This window comes from Podarcis pityusensis, assembly GCF_964106645.2.
Source record: "Podarcis pityusensis genome assembly, chromosome: 3".
In the NCBI taxonomy this organism is placed as follows: domain Eukaryota; kingdom Metazoa; phylum Chordata; class Lepidosauria; order Squamata; family Lacertidae; genus Podarcis; species Podarcis pityusensis.
In genome coordinates this window covers 78,682,356-78,708,958 of record NC_138026.1, presented here as the reverse complement: position 1 = coordinate 78,708,958, position 26,603 = coordinate 78,682,356, and the positions used below count along the sequence as shown (strand labels likewise).

Genomic DNA, 26,603 nt, shown 5'->3' with positions numbered 1-26,603 from the left:
AATACCACAGCTTCAGAGCTAGTGCAGAAAATGCTCCACCTCCGCTACAGTGCTCTTAATGATGAGTACCTGGGTAGGGTTTCTCCTACCAACGTTGGCAAGTGCGTCTGTAGAGAGAGAGTCAATCTTCCCATGCAGTTCCCAGGCCATTCAGCAGGGATATGGAAGCTGTGGCTTTCTAGAATTTCTGGGATTCAATGTCCATTGGTCTCAGTCAGAATGGCCCAATGGTCAAGGATGGAAGTTGTAGTCCAACAACATCTGGAGGGCCACGGGTTTCCCATGTCTCCCATTAAGGGTTGGGGTCATAAATTTCAATTAGGTCAACTAGCAGGCTGTGCAACTGTTGCAAGATTGGCTAAATGTGTTTTTATTTTCTCATCAAATGAAGAAACTTGTCTGCAGCATTTTGCAACATATGTAGTTACCCATATAATTTTTTAAAATGACAGAAGTGGAGCTACAAAACCTAAAAATGTGCAACAGCAGATTGTCTAGTATAGCATGAGAAGAGATATTACATTCTTGAGCAGCAAACAGAACTTTGTAGCAATCACTTAAATATTGGAAGTTAAGAATTTATGATCCATTATTATCATGACGTTTGAACAGTAAACAGATATGTACAATTTTATACACTTTCCTTTTGTATATAATGTTAATAATTCTAAAGTAATCAAAAATCAAGATACCTACCTTTCTTGCAAAATGAGCTTATTTTCCTTCTTCCAGAACTCTTTAAAATCAGAACTGAATTCATGCCAAATGCTGAAGAAGGCATTTAGTGATACCTCCTTCTCACTCATTTTTGGTTTCATGCAGAAATATGCTGCAGTCTCCAAAAAGCTGTCAAAGTAAACAAAGAGGGCAACTATTTCATTAGCAACAATGAGAGACAGTCTCTATCTATCATACATGACTGATAGTACTGGTAAATAAACTGATACCTATCACAAACATAGTCCTAGCTCTTCTATTTTCATATTCTGTATTGAATTTGTTTAGAAAACCTGGGGTCTGGTGTTTCTCATATATGTTTCATTATGTGGTCAAAGCTTCTTTCATTTTTTCAACCAAAAATCAATTTTTCAAAGCCAAGAAAACCAGACTATTGTAACTGTTGATGTATCACTTTTTCATTGCATTTCAATCATTTTCCAAAACATGTCGTTGCAGAACTGACTGTTGCAGTTCCTGAGCAAATTTAAAGAAATTACTATGAAATAAAGATAAATGTCTTAAATTGATAAAGCCCAATGGTAGGCAGAAAATCTTTGAATTAATAACACTGACACAGGCATAGCTTTAGAACATTGTAAATCTCTTTTGTAGAACTACACACAACGATTTGTCACTACAGAAGACAACCTAATTGGTGAATCAAACATATGGAATTTTGGATTGTGGGAATTCCAAAGCAATCTTGCCCCATGGAAAGGGGATGTTTGCAGCAACAGCTGGGAGCAATCTGGAAAGGAATCCAGAACTTATCCCTTTCTTGGACTGGAAGAGGATGGCGGGGTTTACTTGCAGAATTTTGCATGCTACATATGTGTGCATGCATGGTTGTCATAAGGCAAGAAACTTCATAACCTGGGTATCACCTCTGAGAAGGTCTTATCCTATGTACCACTAAATGTTGTTATCGGAAATGGCCCTGAAATTTTTCTTTTTCTCTGAATAAGAAATGGCAGATATCAGTTTGCATGATACCAAAAGAAGCTGGCCAGTGAAGAGAAAGCCTGTGACAAGTTGCTGAGCTTCACAAACCCACCAGCAGACAAAGCCCAAACTTGCTTAGTAATTGTGTAAAAGGGAACTGACACTGATGCCCAAACATGCACACAAACAAATGTTTAAAGCTGCATCTATTATTTCCAGACTTCACAAGTTGTGCACATTATACATGCAGCAATCACGTTTGCCATATAAAGTCTGGTGCTGTCCTAGGAATGGGATGATAGCATCACAGAACAACACCAAGTTTACCCAAGGATGCACAAGATTAAAAGAATCACATTCAAAGCAGCCTTTCCAGGCACTATGTCTAAATGTAAGATAACAATAAGCCATAATTCTCTATCAGAAGCCTTTTCAACAATTAGGAAGCCAGACTAGATTGAAACTCCCACAAATAAATGCTCAATGAGTTTGATAAATAGAAGTAACATTTACTGGAGACGTGAAGGCTTTGGTTAAGAATACTACGGGATCAAAGGAGGCAAGACAGGCTTTTACACTGATCACTGTTAATCTTGCTGGGAAAGGACGGAAAGCTGATTCAGTAACACAGAGACATTTAACTCCTAGCAGAATCCCTTTATCTAAACAGCTACAAGTAATACTCAAGTACTCAGCTAGATCACTTCTACGACAGTGGATATATTTGTAAAATGCAAAAATGTCAGAAACTGGCACATAGTCAAAAATAACATACAACTATTACTTATATATAAATATGGAGAATATGAGCTGCAATACAAGTAGGCTTAAAACCAGGACTCCTGAGGAATTAAGTTGTTTATCAAGCACAGGAAAGTTGCATTCAAAATAATCATTTGTTCTGAGAAAGTTTCCCATATATGGTAGTTGAAAGATCCCTACAGCACTCATTTATTTTTAAAAAAGAAAATAGATGGGTGAATACAAGGTTTGGCATGTTATCTCCCATGCCCTTTCGTAACAAGAAGATTCTAAAATACACTGAGGGCAAAGATCATAGCCTTGTACTTGAAGAGAGGGGGGGGGGGGAGAGAGGGAGAATAATGCATTGTTTTCTTTTCATAAGGTTTGTAGCATTTTAAATTACAACTTTTATAGCTGAAAGAAAGACTACATATTTACAGCAACAAAACTACAACTCACGTTCTTTGTATTCTGTGTTATCTTATCACGCTCTCACTCTTTCACACACATATATAATACATACAGTAGGTGAAAGAATAACCATAAGGAGTTTGTTACTAATTTTTGATACTTTTCATATGTATATGGAGCCCTGCATTTTCAGTGATAGAGGATCATTAATTATTTGGTTTTTATTTATATATTTGTTTGATTGAAGCTTACTGTCAACTGCTTTAGGACCCTTTCTGAGGGGCCCTTTTCTTGATATAGGTACATAAAGTGTGTTCTCCTTCATGGAGACCACGTGTTGCGGTGGGGGCCGCCAGGACACTCCAAAGTTGGGGGGCACGCTAATTGATCGTTGGCCACTGATGCGATTGGGGCTTCCCTTGTTGTTGGGAAGAAGTTAATGTTGCCATTTATTGATTGACAGCCAGAAATAGTAAAACTCCTTGCACGAGGCTAGGGCTTCCTCTTTTCACCCGTGCATCAGATTGCCCGCCCCCCCCTCCCTAGAATTAGGGTTGTTCACTTTGACCTTGCTATGCCTGTCATGGGGTCGTCTGCTTTGGAGCGGGGGCCTGGTAGGAATTTTGTCCATCTGGCTGATTGGCTGGGGCCATTTGGTTTTTGCCTACTGCGTAGCAAATCGTCACAACTTGTAAGGTTTGCGGTTAGGCATTGGTTTATGGTTTGGTTGGTTGAGGGGCATGGATTGGCTGTGCCTGCCCCTCTAATGCTGCTGCTGCAAGGGATTCCATTAAAGGAATTGGGAGCTAACTATTGCTTGTCCACTCTGTCAAGGGGGCTCGGGCCATAGCAATGAGCTCCTGGTTGCATCTGGGGTGAGGGCAGGTTCCCTGCTCCGCGTAACCCCCAAGTGTATTTCCCCATTCTGACTTTCGCATCGTGCGGAATGTCAGTCTGTCCCCCATGGTGGGGGCAGATAGTCGCAACCAATGCCTACGCAACCACTCACAAATTTGTATTTTAATAAAGTTGTGGCCAAAATTATGCCAAAAATCTTAAACAAAAACTTCTGTGTGATGTGTGAGTTATTGGGGTGGACCTGGGGATCTCGACACGCAAGTAGATTCAAAACAGATAAATGTTTAGCCTACATATACCACCTCTCTCTCTCTCTCTCTCTCTCTCTCTGTGTGTGTGTGTGTGTGTGAGAGAGAGATAGATTTTTAGAGGTGTTAAATAGAAACTTCTTCCTAATGTCCAGAACTTGAAGTTTTACTGAATGTGAAAATAAAAATGGGAATTCTTAAAATAATAATAGATGTGTAAATGAAACCATCTTTCATTACCCAATTTTTTCTTGTGACGTGATCTCTTCAAAGTCCCACTCATATCAACAAAATTTGAACATTTTAAAAAGGCAAACTTGGGGATGAAAGCGAAGTAGTGATTTACCAGATACAGGGACCATAAAAATAGGACCCACTGGAGCATAAGCTGTAACTCTGTGCTCAGTGGAAATGCTGCAATTAGAGAACAAAACCGACAGTCAAAACTCCACAGTCCTAGTCATGGGTTTCTTAATTACAACGTCACTTTGGTGAGGTCACAATGCTTCAGCACTTCGACTTCCTTATCAGCAAATTGGGAACACTTACTAATGAAGAGCGGTTTTTGTCAGGGTAGTGTATTGTTTGTAAAGCTCTTAGAGATGCTTATCTCAAGGGTGCCTGAGCAAAGAGTGCTGTTGTACCTATGCTTCCACCACTGGTGCAGAAATTGTGGGGGTGGGGGAGGTCGCTGTCAGGGATTAACAGAGGCAGCAAAGGTCAGCAGCTTTGCTTCAGCTAGCATGACTTTTCAATCCTACTTAAAAAACAAGTCATTGGTTGTTCACACTGCTGTTTTGTTTATGGAGGGCAGAGGCTAAATGTCTGCTACATGGATTTCAAAGTAGTTCAGATCCCCCACCAATTAAAGATTTAAATACCCTTAAATAAATAAAGATAGTAACTTATCCTTGATTAGGGCTTTATATGGCTTCAGTTTTACACAACACAATCCTCATCAGAATAATATGATTGAACGCACCGGTAATTTACTACATACATATATACCCTGTCTTTCAACAATTGAGGAGGTTAACTCTAGATTTTAATACTAAAATTTAACAATAAAATATGATGAAGAAAATGTAACTAAAATAAGGAAATGCAAAACAAAACCCCATCGCCCCAAGTGAAACCATTTGTAAGAAACCAATGCCACAGATAAACCTACAGCTGAGTCGGTTTGTTAAGATTGCATGAAAATAGTCCTAAACTATATCCCACAAACAGCAGGTCATGCAAACGCAATGTGCGGTATCTGAGGCTATCCCTTTCCCTGAATGAGGACATCCATCAGTGGAACAGGAGGCAATTTTCTGTGATCCACCTGTCCCTCCCTAAATCTGCTCCAGAAAGTCAGCAGACTGTTCTACTGATGGATTTCTTCTGTCCATGGAGGGGATAGAACTGGATACCACCTAACAGAACAAACTTGGTACTGAAAAGGAAAAAGAGATTGAGTCAAATGAATTTCTCTGAGAAGTGCTTTTCACAACCTGGGTACCTTCACACAAAAAACACCATGTTCTGTCACCACTGTCAAAATCTTGAAGACTGGAGACACCTGAAGTAGGGCCTTCAGTTACACTTTAGCTTATATTTTTTGTACATCGCCTTGGGCATGTTTTGTGAAAAGACAATCCAAAATATTGGAAAAACATAATATTAAAAGCAAGATTAGGTCTACACATGTAGCAAAAGAATATTGTGCAGCTCCTCTCACTAGATTGTCCATTTCACACTATACATGGGAGAGTGCATCTTCCAGCGCTTTCCAAAAGAAACAAATATTTCTAGCTAGGCTGTCAGAGAGGACGTTTCTAAGTATGTCTGGCCCCTGACATACACATTGTCTATATACAGAAAGATTTCTTAATGTGGGAACATCCAAATAAGGATTTGTTTTCCTTTTTCAGTCTAATGCAGACATCCAGCGAGATCCACCCTACAAGACTGTGCTGCATGTGTAGATTGTCTACCTCTTAAATCTATATAATACAAGAAGCTAGAAAAATTCTGCAGAAGTGGCTTTCAATGTCAATACTGACTTAATGATCCAAAGTTTCATATCGTGGCCATTCATTTATGGATTCAAAATGAAATTCTCTCAATACTCTTCTGAACTCCAAAATTTGCAATTTCCAACATGTTATCTTGCATGATGTACACCTGAACACAACACTTAGAATATTCAGATAACTTTTTTGTTTTGTTTTGTTTTGTTGCTGTTCTGGTAACCAGATACTTATTTTGTTGCTTGAAGTGTTACATATGGAGAGTGGGGCAGAGCCACCTAGTTCCATCTTGCTTTCTAGGAAGTCCCTTTCCATAGTAATGTAGCCATACTAGAGCACAGCGTTGTGCAAAAGAAGTGCCAGTGTTGTAGCACCAAAACAACAATAGCAAGTGTCATCATGCAACTGTGCATGTTTCAGTACTCCTCTTTGGAAGTAATAATAATAATAATAATAATAATAATAATAATTTATTATTTGTACCCCGCCCATCTGGCTGGGTTTCCCCAGCCACTCTGGGCGGCTTCCATAGAAACCAAAAATACACTAAAATATCATAGATTAAAAACTTCCCTGGAAAAGAGCAGTATCCCAAGGGAAATCTTTTTTTCCTTCACTGAAGTTTCCAGATCCTAAATTATGTCTCTCTTCTCCACCCCATTCCTTGGACAAATTTCAAAATGAGTGTAAAATGGTGCCAACAAGGGAGGGTAGAGAATCAGATTAAAATTGAAATTAAATAATTAAATTGACAAATCAATTCCAAAGTTGCTTCTTATGCCAGCTATTACTTAACCCACAGACTACAAGAAATGTGGCTTAGAAATGTGTTCTAGGTTAGTATAATATGTCAGTCTATCGCTGATTCAAATAACTTAGGCTACTGTAAATTCTCAGACAGTAACTGATGCAATATCAAAAGCAGTGGAGAAGTATAAATTTCCCGTTGTTTTAACTAGTGAATGAATCAAGTGTGCAGAAATCAAACGGTAGCATTTAGCCACTTACAGGAAACAACAGCAGAGCGTGTTTACATATCATCTGGCACTCAAATAAGTAATATACTTGAATGTATTGGAAAGAACTGTGTGTGCAGCTCCAATAAAATCAATAAAAGGCATGACACGGCTACAGAAATTATTGTCATTCACACACACACAAACATACATACATACATACATACATACATACATACCACAAACAACATAAAACACAGCACAGATGCAACTAAATGTGATTACTGGAAATAACATGGAATAAAAATTATGTGATCTGATCGAGAGTTCACTAATTCTTTCTTTCCCCTAAGACAGGTATGAGGAATCATAACCTTTTTTGGATTTGAAATGAAAGATCTCATGATAAATGTGCATATCAGTGTCTTCATTTACCTTTTCTCTCATGACTCCTGTTCTCCTCCAGTCAGATAGGGGTGCAATCAACAGAGATCAACCTCTTTACAATTTCACTTAAAACTGGAGACTGATTAAAAAGTGGAGATGAACAGAATACAAGTGACTGGCTGGAGTTTAAGACTAGGTAAAACAGTATAAATTGTAATGCTTTGTTATGTTTTTATATATGCTGGAAACCTCCCAGTGTGGCTGGGGCAACCAAGTCAGATGGGCAGGGTATTATTATTATTTTCAAAGTTGCTTTATTCATGGGATTTCCTTAGTTATGAGATTGTTAATTTAGCATATATTACAATGAAAATTTGCAAGGTGACTGAGCTGCCTGCTGAGTTATTTTGACACTAGTCAGGGCCAGCCCTAGAATTAGGCAGGGAGGTAATTGCCTCAGTTGATATATGCTGGGGGAGGGCAACAGTGGTAGCCTTCAGGGTATTCACCTGAACCTCCTAGCCATTGCTCTCTGTTGGAGACCATGCACCCCTAAACTAGCCTGTTGACCTCATGTGCAGTGGGGAATGCTATCCCACTGACAGTCAATTTCTGAATGTGTATAGGGAGTGCACTTACCCTTGTTTCAGGCAGGGAAATGAATTGGCCTGGCTACCCACAAATGTAACCTGGTTGAATTTCAGACTTAATCTTCTGAAGAATGTGATGAATATGCACATGAAGTTTCAGGTGTACGATTGAACCATGCCCCAACAACACATTGTTTGCACAAAAAAGTTCCCGGATTCAATCCCTGTCATCTTCTGCTTGTATTTTTTTATTTTAAAGGTCTTTTGGGTATAAGGGCATAAGCAACTGCCTTATACTATCCAACTATGAGTCCAACTAGCTCAATATTGTCTACATTGGCTGCCAGCAGATCTCCAAGGTTTTAGGCAGTAGTTTTTCCCAGCCTTACCTTAAGATGTCAGGGACTGACCTTGAGATTCTTTTTATGTACAGCATGTGCTCTGTCACAGAACTATGGCCCTTCCTTATGCTGTAATGCCTGACAGCTCTTTGTGACCCCTTTGAAACAACTTCCCCCCTACTTTACCATGTCAAGTATTTCACAGGTTCTCAAGTAGTTAGCTGTGAGGGTTGAAACTAGAAAGTGCCAGGTCTTTTTCTATTGCACTTTATCAATATTGTTCAGGGGGTGATGTAATTGTTTGGGGTTTGGTGAAGACATTCCGTATCACTTCAGCTTTAATACCAGTCTGGAGCCTTCCTTGTCTGCCTGCGTAAGCTAGATAAACACAGACCTGTGTGCTTTCTACTAATCTCAGGATACTTACTCAGAGATCTTAGAATATGCTCTTATTTGTGAGCTAAACATTTCACTTTTCTTTTTGCCCGTTTGCCAGAAATCCATTTCTTGAATAAACACTTCACACATTGACACTCTTAAAGCTGCTAAATATGATAAATAAATAAAAAAGTATACAACCTTTCAGAAACGGTTAAACATCTCACTTCTGACAAATGAACAGCCAGACACTTTATGGAATCTCTGGGTGAGACATACCATTTTCTTTGTCTTCATTATGTGTGAAAGATTAACTTTCCATTTCAGCTCATCTACTAAACAACTGAACTTTTCTAAAATACACTTGGAGCATTGTTCTCAAAACGTAAGTAATTTTAGGAATTCTGCAAAGCTTTACTATTTCATAACTTATTTTTACTTGGCATTTTACAATGTCACAGAGAGACTTTTTTTTTTTACCATTTTCCCGCCATATCAAATAATGAACCAGTATTTCTGTGCAACTCCATTACATGTAATCGTGAGATAGACACTGTGTTGCACATAGTCACTTCAAAAAGAAAAAAATCCAACCACATTAATCACATTAATCACCCTCCATCTAATCCATCACTGCAACTAGCACATTTATTCATCCAATGCACCCATGATTATTTTACCCATGATTAGCAGAATGTAACTAATCTCTTATTTATCTAAGCTTTCCTCTCCCCCTCTATCCAAAAAAGTGTGTTTGAAGCATTTTGTGTGGTGAATTCTAAAGAAACTTTCGTATACTAATGCATGATCTGCAGAAGGAAGAACCAATTTTACTGTTGCAATACAGGCAAATGTTTTATATACATAAAGTACATCAAGTGATGGTGTATAAAGGGGAGAAAAAGGCACAGCACAGAGTTTTCCTCCTGCCTAGTGTCCCCTTGTCTCTAATATTAAACATGAAATATTTGAGAATGCTTATCTGTACAAGGCAGGCTCATCATCCTTAGGTAAGTAGTAAGCACATGTCATAATGTACACACATTTTGCTCCATAACCCCTGATGGAGTCTTGGCTGTAAATACTTATGTCCTTTAGGCTGCCAAGGCATTCTGTGGCAGTTTTTAATAATCTGGAACAGTCATCAGTGGTATAGTTTTGTGAAATAAAATGCAAAGAAGAGGTGATCAAATCGGAAACACAGAGTCCTCGGTACATCTATTGTGGTTTTGAGGGTTATGTAACTAATAATTTTATCATGTTTGTCCATCATTTATTGTGTTTATCTATAAGATGCTTTAAGTTACAACTAGGTACCTATGCAGAACTTCATCCCACCTCTTCATGAGTATCTGATTTATTAAAAATAGTTCTAGTTTTCTGTTACTACAATCTTCCTTTCCCTTCTCAACAGAAATGTAACAATAGTTAGTGAAGGAAATGAGCCCCCCCCCCTTATGTTTTTGAACAGTGAATGTCTTCCAACAGACCACAGATCACGCAAAAATGAAGTACACATCAGGTGTTACACTGGCAATGAACATGAACTGCTTTCTGGAATCTGACAACTATTGCTAGAATCAGTTTAAAGCTTTGAACTTAATGTGGCATTCTTAATTATCATGCATATTTCTAAATGGAATACTGTACTAGCATTCTCAATTATTCTTTAAAACATGTCCTACTGTATTTCCTAGTATAATACAAGCAACTCTTCAAAAGTGTATTTTTTTAAAAATCTGGCAGTTCCATGAGTAATTTCCATAAGATTTGGAAACGTGAATTTTCAGAAAAAAATATTTTCCATTGCTATTAAAGAAACTCTTAAAGCCACAATGTTGAGAAAATTGCAAAAAGGAGGGAGAAAAAAGAAACCAGATTTTGTGCAAGAAGACTGAAGAGTCTTCAAAGACACAAACCCCATTAATGCTAACATCAATAATGAATTACGCAGTGTATCTGCTTTAATGTGCCTAATTAACTTTGCAATGAAGCCACATTTAATTATCCACATTATTAATACTTTTATAAGAACTTCCCGCCCCCCTACTTTCCTTTGTATATAGTGGGTAGCTCAAAAGTACAGAATAAAAGTATTGTGCATCTGTTATTAGTCTGAGGAAGAGACCCACTTTTTTATGCAAAGCCCTGATTGGATTATTGTTTTAATCCTCTTGGAAGTGTTGTGTTAATTTTAGGAAGAGTCTGAACTTTCTAGCTTTACTAGCATATTATATGAGAGCATCGTATACCAAGCAATACCCTATAAATTCTATTGGCAAAATCACAATTTGTCCTTTAAGACTTTGTTCCTTTTACTACCTAAAAAATAGAAGCTTATTAGAATGTTAGTGGAATATGAAGCTTGGTCTGCTCACCTTTTATGTGTCTCTTCCAGGGATTTCTCTTCCATTTCATGGTCAATTTTAGCTGAACAACAGATAGAGAACAAGATTACATATAAAGTGTAATGCTTTTATTTAAGCATTAATTTTCGTAAGCAGCAAAATTCTCCTTATACACACTTCTGAAAGGAAAAGCTCTGTATCACTGTGTGAGCACTAAACTTGTGCACTTGGCCTTGGTGTGAAAGAAAATACACCAAAATCACTTCCAGAAGCAGTTTTCGATACATGAAAAGTTATAGGTACCAAAAATAGTAGGTGAACACCTTGACTGAAAAATCCGGTTATGCAAATCACCAAATTAGATGTGAAGCACATTCACAAGTTAATGACCTAGCAATATATTTACATACTCACTTTGTTTCTCATTTCACCATCACCCATATATATATATATGGAGAGAGAGAGAGAGAGAGGATATATAGCAAGTTTGCACCAGAATGCCGCTTCAGAAACAAAAATGCCTCTATAAACCGATAGTGCTAAGACTAAATGGCCCATGTCAAAATGTCATGTATACATCATTGCCATTATCACCACAGTATTAGTATCTACAGTCACCAGAAAACTGAATTAGCACTGCCACAAAAATCCATCACAAGTGGAATTTTGGTCAAATATTGGCATTTGAAAATTTCCCAACAATTTTAGCTGTATTGTGAAACAAGGATGCGTAGTATTGTTATCATGCTTTATGATAATTAAGGAACATTCTGTTTTCTTGTGGTTGTTTATTCTCCCAAAACTGGATCCTTCCACATCAAATATTTTAAAATACCATCCATGATCAGTCCAAAATTTCTGAGTAATATGAACTTTACCAATTCTGCATGCAGAAGAAGAATTTACTGGGTGACATCCAATGATGGCCATCTACCAGCAGAATGGACTTCCACTGGCACAATGTAATTTTTCTTTACTCTTTTGTTCCCTGCAATTCCCAGAGCAGACTTGGGAGAGCAAGGGGGTGAAGAAAAAGTGAAGGTCTTAGGCAGTCCCAATCCTCTAGCAAAACTGTAAAAAAATCCATGTGTGGAACAAAATGTTGTAAATAAAGATGGATTCATCCAAACCTGATGGGAGCCTCCAAATTCCAGAGGAAAACTTGGTTGCAGATAGGGCAAACTTCATGCAAATTGTTCCAAGGAATTGAAGCAACACAAAAACTAAGTGTATCACACTCCTTGACGGAATATGTATATCCAGATACAAGCCACAGTTATGAGGCAGTGCACCCATTGTACATGCCTTCTGAACTTCATGTAACTTGAATGTTTACATCGCATGTTTAACCACAACCTTTTTAAAACATGGTTTTTCTAGACATGGTTTGGACTATTTAAAAAACCCTATGTCCCAGTTTCTGAATTTCACCATTAGATAAAGCTCTTGGAAAAATCTTTAAAAGAATTTAACAGCTGACCTTAACAACCTTAAAAATCTGCAGTGGGTGTTGCCAGATAAAAAGAGACCAGACCACCTATCGCGCTAAGACCTATTGACCAACGGAAGAAAGAAAGAAAGAAAGAAAGAAAGGGTGGTGGCCACGCCAGCTTCAGCAACCCACTGAAATGATGGCCAAATCTAAGATCAACCTAGATATTTCATTCTAAGCCTGCAACTTTAAATTAAAACGAATTGTGATCGGAGTTAAGTAGATTTCAGTTGGGAAAATCATTGCATAACTCTATCTGAAGCACAGTTTTAACATTTTATTTTAAGTATTCCTCAAATACAAATGCTAAAGCTTACCACAAAAATGCAGTGCTTGCCTCCAAGAAACTTGCACTGCTAAAAGTCTAACGCTGCTTAGTGATTAACTAATGTAGAACGGTGGGTTAGAAAATGTATCTGCACTGTAAACAAAGTCATATGGGAGCATCGCTAGCTCATTTCCAAGATCACTCTGTTCTGACCAGATTATTTGAACTGGCGACAAGGTTTTACCACCATGACTATTTAGGTGGTTTATACAATCTTACACATCCAGTTTGTAACCATAAAAAAGGAGACAGATGTTGCCCAATTTATTTTCAGAAAGTACTAAAGGATTACACCATTAAAATGTGATCCAAAGCAGAACAAGCTTATCGACTACATTTCTGTAGTAGAAAAGGAGTTTCATCACAATGCATTTTGTTAGAGGAAGATGGATAATTTTAGATTTAAGCAAAAGTAGGCTTTCTTGTGAAGGGGATGAGACTACAATGAGACTACCAGCTGACGCTTCTCCAGTACCATAAGCAGGATGGAAACATGTATGTGAGGCATGCAGTGCAGGTAAAAATGGGAAGTAGAGAACATAGGCAGACTTTTGTTTAAGTATGTGTGTGGATCAATTATTTAAAAGAAAATAGCAAAAGCTAATAATAATAATAATAATAATACCCTGCCCATCTGACTGACTTCGTATGTATAAAGGGATAGAGGGCTGGTGCGTAAAACTGCTCGCTTGTGGTGAATAAGGGAGTCATTACACATTGCTGCAATTTTGTCTGTCCCACATTGTCTTCTATTCTCTTCCATTTAGCAACTGATGGCTGGAGAAAAGCTTCAAGTTAGGGGTAAACAGAGCTATTTTGTAGCGCATAAAGTAAATGGGATTATTGTTACAGACAAGGAAGAATTAAAGCCAGCATAGCTAGCTAAAACACTGAAGGTCAGACAAGGAGTTAGATGCCAAGATCTGGAAGCTGGCAGGCAAGAGCTAATGCTGAGACTGCCAGAAGACAAAGCAAGTTTATAAGCATTTGAGGCTTAAGGTGAGAAAGCACCAGAGTTGCTGCCCCAAAGTGATTTGATACCAACTGTGTATCCTATTGTACTGAGTTGAATAGGATCCAAACTGCAGCAGTCTGATTGGTCCTAGAACAATGCAGCAGTATGACTGGTTGGCAGGAACCCCCCAAACATGCTCCAGATAGAAGTGAATCCACAACCTGATTGGCTTATAGTAGAATTCCGGAATTAGCCAATCATGTGCAGCCCATTGTGTAAATAATGTATATAAAGCAGATACTTTGAGGGGACTTTCATTCATTCCTCCTCACCACTATGAGCTGAATAAAGAGCATGAAATCACTCTGAGTATATTTCACCAACCAATGCTTAAAGTGCTAGCAAGCTGCAGGGGGGGGGGGGAATACTTGGCTCTGTTCCTGTCCTTGTGCTGCAGAGACTTCTTAAAAGATCAAGATCAAGCATTAATCTGAATACTTCAGCATTCCTGTGACACCTCTGATGGATCTTCCTTGTGCTTTGTATCTATTCATTCTGATGAGGGAGGTTACATGTCCTTAATTTTAAAAGATTTCAGGTTTCTGAGGAAAGTGCCTGAGGTTGGACACCATTCTGGAAATCTTCTGCTAGTTACACATTTGGAATCTGTGAAGCTCTTGAGATATTTGCTTTCTCTGTGACATCAGATGGGTCCTGGCTACCAAATGACTCATTTTTCATGAAGATGAGGCTATCAAAAGTAAAAGGAAAGAAATGACTGCCCCAAACAGACACCCTTTTAGAGTTGCAGGGCTTTGTTTTGTTGGTTATCTATTTATCATTCTGGAAATAATTCTGCTGCAGCAATTAAACTGGGACTCAAAAGCCATCTGAAACATTGTGCCTCAATGCCACTTCTTTTGCCATTGTCCTCAGCTGCAATCTTGACCCAATGATTACCGAATGCTATTACGGTTTCAAGCCACTGTCTAGCCTGAAGCTTTCTTAGTAATTTAAGCTATTTCTGCTGAATCAGATCCAAAAGTCTCCTAAGGGAATATCACAATTTCTCAGTGTAATTGAATATAAAATTGCATTTGAATAATAATCTCTTATTTTTAACTGCTGGTCTAAACTCTGAATCATTTTGTATGTGTTCGTTGGTACCCTCCTCCCCATCTTTTCTCATTTAGAATGTTAAAGAAGCAATTGCCTAATTTGCTATGACTTTCCTTATGATTCACCTCCACATGTTGCCAGTTTTCTCTATCTGTCCAAATTAGTGCCTTTACCATGAGTCATTGCAACCACAACACAATAGATTTGAGAACTTAAATATGCTGTTGAACTGAAAGCCAAAGAATGTAGGCAGTATATAAATATCCTATAGAAAATTCCTATGCTGTTTGGAAATTCCATTTTCCTTTCCCCAGAAAACACGCTATATAAACAGAGTGTTTATATTACCCTCATTTTTCCTAAATGGTCTTTGTGTGTGCAATCTACCTGAAACAACTCATCGGTTATGCCTACGTAAACAACAAAAGCCCTTAGAAAAAAATATTGAGATCAAAAGCCTGTCAAATACTATGCAGGAAAGCAAAATCCTGTATGAACTCTTTCAAGCCTGATTTCAGTCCAGCCAGATGAAAAACAAAGGATTTCATATTACAAACTATATAACATTACTTTATTTTTGGAACTTAATCAAAAGTTTTTCTTCTCCATCTCTGTATTAAACTTTGTTCAAGAATTCAAAAGGAAAACAAGGAAAACAACGTCATGCTTTTCTTGCAAGGTAAATGCAGGGGGAAGGGCAGATGAAGGCAAAAACCAGTAGGTAGGAAGGGGATATATAACCCTTCCTGGTAGTCAACTCACCTCTCACATGTCACTTAGTGGTTTTTGTTTTGTTTTTGAAAAAAGCATAGTTCTGCCACAACCAGGCTATCAAGTAATCCCTGCTGGGAAAAACAACTAAGAATCAGAGAGCACAAGTTGTATTAAGCAACTTGAGGATGTGGACAAACTGCTTGGAAGGATGATTCCTACCACTGATACTTGTCCTTTCTGCAAAGCTGAGCTGGGTATGTGGACCTCATAGGTTGTGAATGTTGGGATTCAAGCCTTTATCAGGAGAAACTGGCCACTCTCCAGGCACCCGGCTTGATCTCCTGTTGACCTCCCTGTCTGCATTCCCCAGCAGGATCCAGGCTAGGTCGTGATAGGCGATCCTTCTCAGCGTGAGAAGAACACGCCCCCTCTTTCCTGCCCCCCCTGGGCAGGGGAGAGAGACAGACAGAAACGTATTTACATTCCTTTATTTCTGTCTTTGCAGCGTTACAAAAATCATGACTGCTCTCTTCAAGCTCCTGCAGTCGAGAGACAAACTCCTCCTGTACTTCCTGTACAGCTCATATTACACTCTGAGCTAATTCCGGTGCCCTCTGCACTGTGAATTGACTGTCCCTCTGTTTCCCACGGAACAGTCCCAACATTCCCATTATGTTTTGCTTTCAAGCTACCAGCTCGCGGCCGCATTGCTTCTATATCGTAACAGTGAATGCCTCATTGAGGGATGGAGTCATCCCTGTTGCACTTAAAGAGGTAGTACTCCAGATGATGTTGAATGATTATGATTATTTTAATCCTTTCCAGTCTGGAGTCAGGTTCAGTTTGGAGAAAGAAAGAACCCTGGACATCTTGAAGGATGACTTCTGCTGGGGAATGGATGCTGGGGGTGGGGGGAGTGTAACCATATTGTTCTCAGCAGCTTTCAATATCACTGTTCATGGTACCCTTCTGAGGACTCGTCTGGGTTGAGACTGGGAGGCACAGTGCTAAGATGATTCTAGTCCTTATAGAAAACCATTATCAATTTCAATTTCAGTGGATTTCTTCTCCACTCCTTGGCCATTGGTGCCTCAGGGTTCTATTCTGCCTGCTACCCTATTCTTTACATGAAACCACTGGGAGAAGTCATGGGGCAGTTTGGCTCTTCCTCATTTTTCCATCTGCTCATCTCAAAAGACTGCTGAATTGGTGACAGGAGGGGTTAGCAGGTTGGATGAAGGTGAACAACTGAAACTTCATCTGGATAAGACAGATGTGCTGCCAGCTGGGAAATTGTCCACTCTCAAGGGAGGTGTTCAACCAAGACCCAGATGGGCTTGCACTTCCTCTGAAGAGCCAGCTTCACAGCTTGGGTGTAATCTTGAACTTGGCAGTAACTGGGGCAGCTCAGGTTGGTCCAGGAATGCAGTAACTGGGGCAGCTCAGGTTGGTCCAGGAATGACGTTTAACAGCTTTGTCTAATACCCTACCTGTGACTGGGCTACCCTACCCCCATATGGTTTTTAACTTTATTCCTTAATCAACTTTCTAGGTTTTTTATTTATTTCTTTTTTTGGTGATCAGAGAGCTCTTCAAAGCTGCCATCAGATTAATTTGGAAATTATATGACTCCTTATGGAAAGAACTCAGTTTTTTTCTCCAGAGCTTGGAAAAAGTCTCTCAAGTAGTGGGAGCAGCAGCTAGGACCCTTCTCCAACTCACATTTTAATGTGAGCCAGAAAAGAATTCAGGGGCTTTAAAATCCTGCCACTCATTTGAGGCAGGCTGCTACAAGCCCCCCAGAGTCATCTTTGGCAATCACTCATAGCCGTGTAAGATTGTCTTCCATGAACACGGTCTTAACAGTGAGTCTGTAAGTGACTGTGGAGGCTTCAGAGACAGTGCTGATAGCTCTTGTTTCTTAACTGATGGTACACTACCACTGAAGTCGCCCAACAGCATTTCTTTCAAAGTATTTCACATCAATCCCAAAGTACAAGGTTCTAACCTTTAGAAAAAATAATAATTAGAAAGTTCCAAATGGAAAGAAAAATCACAATAACTATCATATTCGGTCCTATAGGAAATATCAGTCTGAGTTCTCCAGTAATTGGCTTGGAAACCTGAAAAAGCTAAAATGGAGGTGAGAAGTAAGCCATGGATTATGAAGTCCACTTTTGTGGTATTTTCTGTGAACGTGACCCAAACATTTTACAGAATTCCTTAGATTTTGTTTTCAAAACATGTGGCCTTTCAAAGACAATTTGCAAGTGAAATAAACCAGAAGACTGAACACATCATATTTTTAATACTTTGAAAAATATCACCATGTATTTGGAGACAAGTCAAAGCACAGCTTCAGCTTCCAGTTTTATGAAATTGTCAAGAAACAAATGTTAGGAAATTGTTTCCTACACAGAATATGAACTCATCAGCAATATATATATTTAAAAGTCAAAAACTGCCTCTATTATCATTTAGAAATGGAACACAGAACAGGTAGAGGTGTTCTGAAATGCAGTGCCAATTGATTGAGCTAATCTACACATATCTGTGGTTTCAAAATAGACTCTTTATTCACCATGTCGAAACATTGTTTCCATAACCTTCTTTTGATAAATCTTGGAAAGGTTCAATGGCACCTCATTATTTACCTTGACTAATGAATTTCTCCATGCTGTCTTTAAAGGGCTGGATGTGTTCTTCTAATGAAAACTGGCAAACTTTGCCCGCTTCTGTCTCACATCCTGAAAATTGAAGTAACACACTGCATTAGAATGAGATTCATTACAAACAGACTTAAGCCTCAGTATCGGCACTTATATCTGATCCCATGAACTGTTGGCTCCAGCAAGCTTTTATGACTGTTTTGCAATCACATGCAAATTCAACTGAAATAGTGTCAGACCCGTTTTGGATTGGCACAGTCAAAGCCACTTTACTATGAATAGGAACTCTCAGGAACATGGCATGGATGGAGAAAGAGACAAAGCTATGCTACGCTGATTCACCTACATGTCAAAATAAGCCATCGTAATTTTCACCAATCCTCCTGCCTCCATTCTACATTCCATACTGTTTCAGCACTGAAACAGAATGGAATGTAGAATGGAGGCCTAAAGCATGAGGATTGGTGAAAATTAGATGCCTTTACTTGTGTGTGTGAAAGTGTGTGTGAAAGTGCTTTCCACTAGTTTACCACTACCACTGGATGCAACCCAATGACCATAGTCTATTCAGATTCCTGGGGCCTAGGTTTGGTATCTGTGGACAAGACTGTAAGAAATGTGAATAATTGTACCTTTTTTAAAAAAAAAAAAAGTTTAACCAACATTTACTGCCTGGTAGGAAACTTAGAAACAAAACTTACATCTGTCTCGGAGAGGTAGGCTCATAAAATATATACACATATGCAAAGTAAACCATATTTCTAAACTTTGTGGAATTGACTACTCAGCTACAGTAATTTACCAAGGCTCAGATCACACACACTTGTAAACATGCTGAACTATACTACCATGTGAATTCTATTGACCTCAATGAAACCATTCATGCTTACAAAGTTAAAAATATACTTAAGTGTTCATAGGCTCAGTGCCTAAACAAATGCAATGCTAGGTCAATTTCACAGCAAGTGCAAGAGCTGCAGTGCAATATAAACTTCATTTGATAGACTATGTGGTCTCTGACTTTTGTTGTGTCTTCAGGCAAAACCAAAATGCTTTATGTGCTTATTTTTTGTGGCAGCTATGGCATAGTCATGATAAAGGATACTCTATATCTTCTCCAAATGACTGAGAGCTGGAATAACTCCTCTTTAAGGAAAGCTTACAACATTTGGGGATTTTTAATTTAGAAGAAAAAGATGAGTGGGTGGGGCGTGTGATAGAAGTGTATAAGAATTCATGATTAGTAAGGCTATCAATAGCTGGTAGTTATGACAGCCCATGCACTATCAGAACAGTATGCTTCTGAACAGCAGTTGCCTGCAGTCATGAGCAGGGAAAGATTCCTTAGTTCATTTCCTCCTTGTGGGCTTCTTACAGTTGTCCACTGTGGGAACAGAATGCTGGTCTAGAGGGCATTTGGTCTTACCCAGACGGCTATTCTTACATTCCTAATGAAGATTAGTTTTCATCCTCTTCAAAATGCTCAAGAAGGCCTTGCAGATCCCAGAAAAGAATCTTGCAAATATATTCCAAATGTTTCAAGAAGCTAACATATATGTTTTGGTTATTCTCAGCTGGTGGCTCCTAGCAAATAATCACATTTCATGACTGCTTTGAAGTTTAGGTCATCTGCAGCTTATCTTTACCTCAAACCTGTATCCTCCCCTACAGCAAACCAGTGTGAATAGCTGCCACAAGCAGGGAAAAAAACCCCAGGCAGTCTTCTATCCACTACCACCCCAGACACATTTCTTTATGTGTAAGAAGTAATGAGCACGTATTTATCATAAGGTTAAGTGCTTAGAGTTACTAGCTTGCTTAGAGAGTGACCAGACTTTTAATTTAAATCACAATCTCTGGTTCATATATAACATTAAGCTATGAACTTGAAGGTAAATGCTACCAAATGCTTCTCCCAGCCACGTGTGATTAGAAAGGATGGGGAACTACGAGTCAGCGGTTTGCTCAGGCTCAATTCCGCTAAACCACGGTTTAGCATTGCCTGTGAACTGAGCCTATGTTTCACTATCAGGTTTCAGAAAACAATGCTCTACTACAATTTATGGAAGAAGGCAATCAGGTGCCGTGTTACATTCATTTTATTTTAATTAACAATATTATAGACCACCTTAAAAAAATAAGTTATTTGCACAATACTGAAATATTTATAAGGAAACGCCAATAAAATAAACAGACTTTAAAAACACTTAACTATAATAAAATGATCAGCATATAGATATAATCTGTATTGTTTCTAGCCAATGCACACAGCACTGAATGATGGTTAAGCCACATTCCATGATACCTGGACCACTGTCAGCACAGGAAGAATATTGGCTAATTTGCCAAGATGTTGATATTTTAAATGCAGTATTGGATTCTGTGAAAATCCACATTCATCCAATGAGAAAAAACTGTGCAAGGTATTAATTTGCCTCCAGTCTTAAACCCACTTACTAAGGAGTAAGATGCACTGAATTTATGGAGGCTTACTTCAAACGAAATATGCATACAATTGTACTATTTGTGAATCAGTCAAAAGACAAGAGCTGAACAAACATATGATCAAAGGTAAATTTCTGATTTGATATTCATGGCATACAGTCTTATTTCAGCTTAATTTTGTAGGTTGAGGGGTGCATGCCATAATTCATAATCTGTCAGATGTCATGCATCTGGGTATAAGTCTACAAAAATACATCCAAATTTCCTCACATTTTAAGAATCTGCCCTTTTGGTTAGACAGTGAGAAAAATGGTGAGCACTTCTTATTTGGGTACTTTGAAAAGTTTCCCCAAATTTATTTTCAGAAATATACTAGGGATATAGATCTTACATATTCCTGGAAAGAGAAGCGCCATCTGATCTGAGTACCACAGAGTCATATAGAAATGCTTGAAGTCGGTAACTTTAAAGGGAGTTCAGATTTAATGCAGGGAAACGAAGCCAGGTTTATCTGAATTGCACACTTTTCCATGAGAAGAGAAAGACCTCTCAATTTTCTTTTATTTATTTTTTTGGTATTGTTAGGACTTATGCTAAGGACTGTTGAAGCTTCAAAAGCCTCTACAGACAGCTCCTTGTTTGGAGTTTTAAGGACAGTAAAACATGACTCACAGATTGACTGAAATCCTGGCTTTATTTTACATATGGTTTAGGTTTAGGAGTCTGCATGCAGTGATGTTTCAGTCAATTAACCCTTTCAGCAATGTTTGCACAGGCTACTGAAGTATGTGGGTGCAGCACTAATGATTAGCTTGCCACAGCAATGTTTTACGTGGAAATCCTAAGAGGTTTTTAAGCAGCGGTCATGAAAACCACTGTTGAGTTGAGTAGTCCTATTACCTTGAAATGAATTATGTCAATATTAGCAGTGTATGTGGGTTGTAGTTCATTAGCCTTCAGGACGATAGCCTTAAAATACTCTTACATGCCTGCAGCCCATGTGAAAGTGACATGGACTGGGGGCGGCGCGAACGGCAATGGCGGTCCTCTTCCACTAGCGAGGAGGAGGCTCCGCAGAAAAGGGTCGTCCGCTACGGCGAAGCGGAGACCCACGTCGGAAACCCACAGGTAGTAAGAGCCTGTGGTCCTGAGGCTCGGTGGGCGCCAGAAGCGACCCCCTAAGCGGTAAAGGAACCCCGTAAGGGGCTCCGGAACGTGGAGGGGGGTTGCGGCGCTGTGAGCCGTTTCGCAATCTGCGGAGCGAAGCCGCGCTGCTGCTGCCGGTGAGCGCTGATCCCTTTTCCTGCAAATTTTGGATCCGAAAGAAAACAACAACTTATTCGTGAGTAAAGATTGAAATACTTCAAATTCGAGACTAAAAGCTGAAATTAAAACATTGAACTTGGCTGAAAGCGGAGAGACGTGGAAACAGGAAGTCCGTCTTCCGCTGCCATTGAACTTGAAAAAGCAAAGAGCTGGAGGAGTGGAGGCTTAAAAAGAACTTTCAACCTTATTGATCTGAGCACCCACTGAATCTGCTATACAAAGTAAAGACCTTAAGTTTATGATTTGGAACTATTTATTTGCATTTGATTTATCTTTCTTCTATTGGAATTACAACTGGAAGGAGAAACCCAGGGTCCGGAGCTGCCTGAGCTCTTTGAGAGACTGAGCTGTCAGTTTTGCAGATTTGGCTATTGTGTATCAGAACTTGTAACAATCTGAGGGTATTTGGACCTGCTATTTTTGAAACATCTTTTGAAGACCAGTAAGCACTGTTTGAAACAAAGTGACTGTTAACATCAACTCTGCTAAACGTTTGTATTTGAAGGTTCTTGGATATTAAATTAGACTCTAATTACAATAGAATTCTTCCCTAAAGACATCTTAAGCTCCCCCTAGAGGACTGGAGATTTAAAACAGTGACTTTACATTTACTTTCTATTTCCCGGCCGCTTGTTCTCTCTGGGCCTCTCTTTTCCCATGGGAATAACTCAGCGTGACCTTGACTGTTAGATAACGTTGGAATGAGTGGCACAAGAAGAAGAGGAAGAACTAGACAAACAACTCTGACAACCCTAACCTCAGCCTCGCAGATACGTAGATCATCTGTACCTACTCTGCCTTCAGAAGTAGAAGAAGCCGTTCTGCCACAGGCAAAGGAGGGAGAAATAGAGCAGCTACAATTGGAAGATATGGCCTCAGGATCATCTGCTTCTATTTTAGAGAAAATTTATGAAAAATTGGAAGCTTTGGATAAGAAAGCAGATGAGCAAACAGCTAAGATTAATCAAAATACAGAATGCTTAAATAAATTAACTGGACAAGTTGCACAGAACACACAGGCAATTGGACAGTTGACGGAGGCCACAGCAGAAAATCGGAAATTGGCTGAGGACACTAGTCAAAAACTAGAAAACTTAGAACAAGAGGTAAGACCACTCACCAAACAAGTAGGGGAACATCAGATCTATCTCTCTATGATAGAACTGCGAAATCGTGAGAATAATCTAAGGATTAGGTCGTTACAAGAAGCAGAAGAAGGCAACCTAGCTGAGTTTTTAACTAAAGAATTCTCCAAGTTTTGGAATTTAGAGGAAAAGGACTTTAAAATTGTGTCAGCTTTCAGGCTTGGAAGATTCATAAAGAAGGAGAGGCCCAGAGATTGCCTGATAACATTGAGATCAAAGGAGGAAAGGGATAAGATTTTGGGCCTACACTACGGAAAGTCACTGGACATTCTGGACAGAAGAATTGAAATCTACAAAGACATTCCTAGACAACTGCTGGACCTTAGATCCGCCTACTCTGAACTTGTTAAATTATTAAGTAGCAACTCAATTGCTTTCAGGTGGGAATTTCCCCAAGGAATATCCTTTACCTTTAGAGGGAAGAAGGTCAAAATTAGAACACCGGAAGAGAGAGACAAATTTCTGTCTACATACGAAGAGGACCTCCAAAAAGGAATTGAACTACCTTCTGGGCCTGGAGCACCGGCAGTACCGGCACCTGTGGAACCTGAAGATCCAGTGAATAAAATACCACCCCTAGAAAAATAATCAGATTTATTCAGGATGTCTCTGCAACTTTTGAGCTGGAATATAAATGGCTGCAACATTCCGGAAAAAAGGAAGAAAATATTTCATATATTAAAAAAAGAACAATTGGACATTATTTGTTTACAGGAAACACATGTGACAAGGCTCCATAGAAAAGTGTTAATAAACAAAAGATTGGGCCAGGAATTTATATCTTCGGACAGAGTAAAGAAGAGAGGTGTGGTGATATATGCGAAAGAGAGCCTGTCACCCAAATTTTTATTTAAAGATGAACATGGAAGAATTTTGGCAATTGAGATACAACACCAAGGAGAGAAACTTTTGATATTAGGAATTTATGCACCAAACGAAGGGAAATCGGAATTCTACAAGAAGTTGCATGAGACTATGCTGGATTATCTGGACTATAACAACATCATTATGATGGGAGACATGAATGGGGTCGTATCAACCAACATGGACAAGTCACAAAGTCAAAATGTTACAAAAGACGGCAGACTACCTAAAACTTTTTTTGAAATGACAGACAATATGGATTTGATTGACATCTGGAGGACAAAGAACCCCCTGGGAAGAGAGGGAACATTCTTTTCTGAAGCCCAACTGACCTGGACAAGAATCGACCAAATATGGATATCTAGAGGCCTGGCACCTAAGGCTAGAAAAGTGGAAATCTGCCCAAAGACCTGCTCCGACCATAATGCAGTAAAGATGGACATGACACTGTTACCAACCGGCTCTTTTAGATGGAAGATGAATGACAACTTGCTCAGAGATCAGGAAATTACCAAGAAGGCCCAAAAAGCTTTGAAGGACTATTTCGAGATAAATATGAACACTACGGTGGAAAAAAGAATCGTCTGGGACGCAAGCAAAGCTGTTATGAGGGGATTCTTGATACAACAGAATGCAGTAAGGAAAAGGACACAAAATGAGAAAAAAGACAAGATTCTGGACAAAATAAAAGAATTAGAGAAGAAGTTAAGATTAAACCCGAAGTCACAGCCAACTCTGAGAGAAATTAAACTTTATCAAGCACAATATTCCAAACTGATAAACCAGGAAATAGAGTGGAAGGTCAAATTAATGAAACAAAAAACGTTCGAGTCGGCGAATAAATGTGGAAAACTGCTAGCTTGGCAGTTGAAGAGAAGACAAAGATTAAATATGGTTACAAATTTAGAGATTGAAGGAAGAAATATCCAGAATCCTGTGGACATTAGAAAGTGTTTCCAGAGATATTTTAAAAAATTATACACTCAAGGGCCGCAAGACGAGGCTGAGATTAAACAATTTTTGGCAAAAAATGGATTACCAAAATTGTCACAAGAAAATAGGACAATCCTGAACTGCAAAATAACACGACAAGAGATTGAACAGGCCATTCAGAACATGCAATTGGGCAAATCTCCAGGGCCAGATGGACTGACCTCCAAGTACTATAAGACATTAAAAGATTACTTGATACAACCTTTGATGGAGGTCAGCAATGAAATTATGGAGGGGAAGAGGGCACCGGAGTCGTGGAAGGAAGCGTTTATCACACTGATACCAAAGTCGGAAGCTGAAAAGACACAACTTAAGAACTATCGTCCCATCTCTCTTTTAAATGTGGATTACAAAATATTTGCAGACATTTTGGCAAGTAGACTTAAAAAAGTTTTAAATGAAGTAATTCACAAGGACCAGGCAGGCTTTCTCCCAGGTAGACATTTGTTTGCTAATACAAGGAACATTATTGACATTTTGGAACTTTTGCAAACAGATATAAACACAAAAGCAGTTTTAATTTTTATAGACGCGGAGAAGGCCTTTGACAACATTTCCTGGAAATTTATGATGGGAAACCTAAAAGAAATGGGAGTGGGACGGGGTTTTGAGAATGGGATTGAGGCGATATATTCAGAGCAGAAAGCTAAACTGATAGTTAACAATGTGGTTACAGAAGAGTTTAAAATTGAAAAAGGAACACGACAAGGTTGCCCTATTTCCCCTTTGTTATTTATTTCAGTTCTGGAAGTGCTATTGAATATGATCAGAGGGGACCGGTTGGTGGAAGGAATTCAGGTCGGACAGAAACAATATAAACTAAAAGCTTTTGCAGATGACCTGGTTTTGACCTTGCAGGAGCCAGAGTCCAGTACAAAAAGAGTATTACAACTGATTCATGACTTTGGTCGGGTGGCGGGATTCAAATTAAATAAACAGAAAACTAAGGTTTTGGGGGAAAATTTGACAGACACAGAGTCAGAACGGTTTCAGAAAGAGACAGAACTAAATGTGGTTAAAAAAGTAAAATACCTAGGGGTAAACATAACAGCAAAAAATTTAAGTCTATTTAAGGACAACTATGAAAAGTGCTGGGCAGAAATCAAGAGAGACTTAGACAGTTGGACAAAATTGAAACTTTCTTTGTTAGGCCGAATTGCTGCTATTAAGATGAATGTATTGCCAAAGATGTTGTTTTTGTTTCAAACACTTCAGGTCTTGGACAGAACGGAGTGCTTTCAGAAGTGGCAGAGAGATATTTCTAAATTTGTCTGGCAGGGCAAAAAGCCCAGAATTAAGTTTAAGATATTAACTGATGCGAAAGAAAGAGGGGGCTTTGCCCTGCCAGATTTAAAGTTGTACTATGAGGCCGCAGCGTTCTGCTGGCTAAAAGACTGGCTACTTCTTGAGGACACTGACGTGTTGGACTTGGAGGGGTTTAACAACACTTTTGGATGGCATGCATACTTATGGTACGACAAGGTTAAAGCAAATAAGGCCTTTAAGAACCATATTGTCAGAAAATCACTGTTTAATGTCTGGACAAAATATAAAGACTTGTTGGAAAATAAAACTCCAAGGTGGCTTTCACCTTTGGAAGCTAAGGCCCGAAAAA

General features: G+C 38.9%; 1 protein-coding gene across 1 annotated transcript in view; it reads right to left on the bottom strand.

Annotated features, from left to right (window-relative positions):
- FMN2 (formin 2) overlaps nt 1–26,603 on the bottom strand; it is a 156,579-nt gene that overhangs the window by 14,014 nt on the left and 115,962 nt on the right. Inside the window, exons 14-16 of the mRNA XM_080997603.1 lie at nt 18,201–18,293; nt 10,969–11,020; nt 697–846 (exon numbers count right to left, since the gene is read on the bottom strand). Coding sequence (XP_080853729.1) covers nt 697–846; nt 10,969–11,020; nt 18,201–18,293 — 295 coding nt within the window. The remainder of the gene's footprint in view (nt 1–696; nt 847–10,968; nt 11,021–18,200; nt 18,294–26,603) is intronic.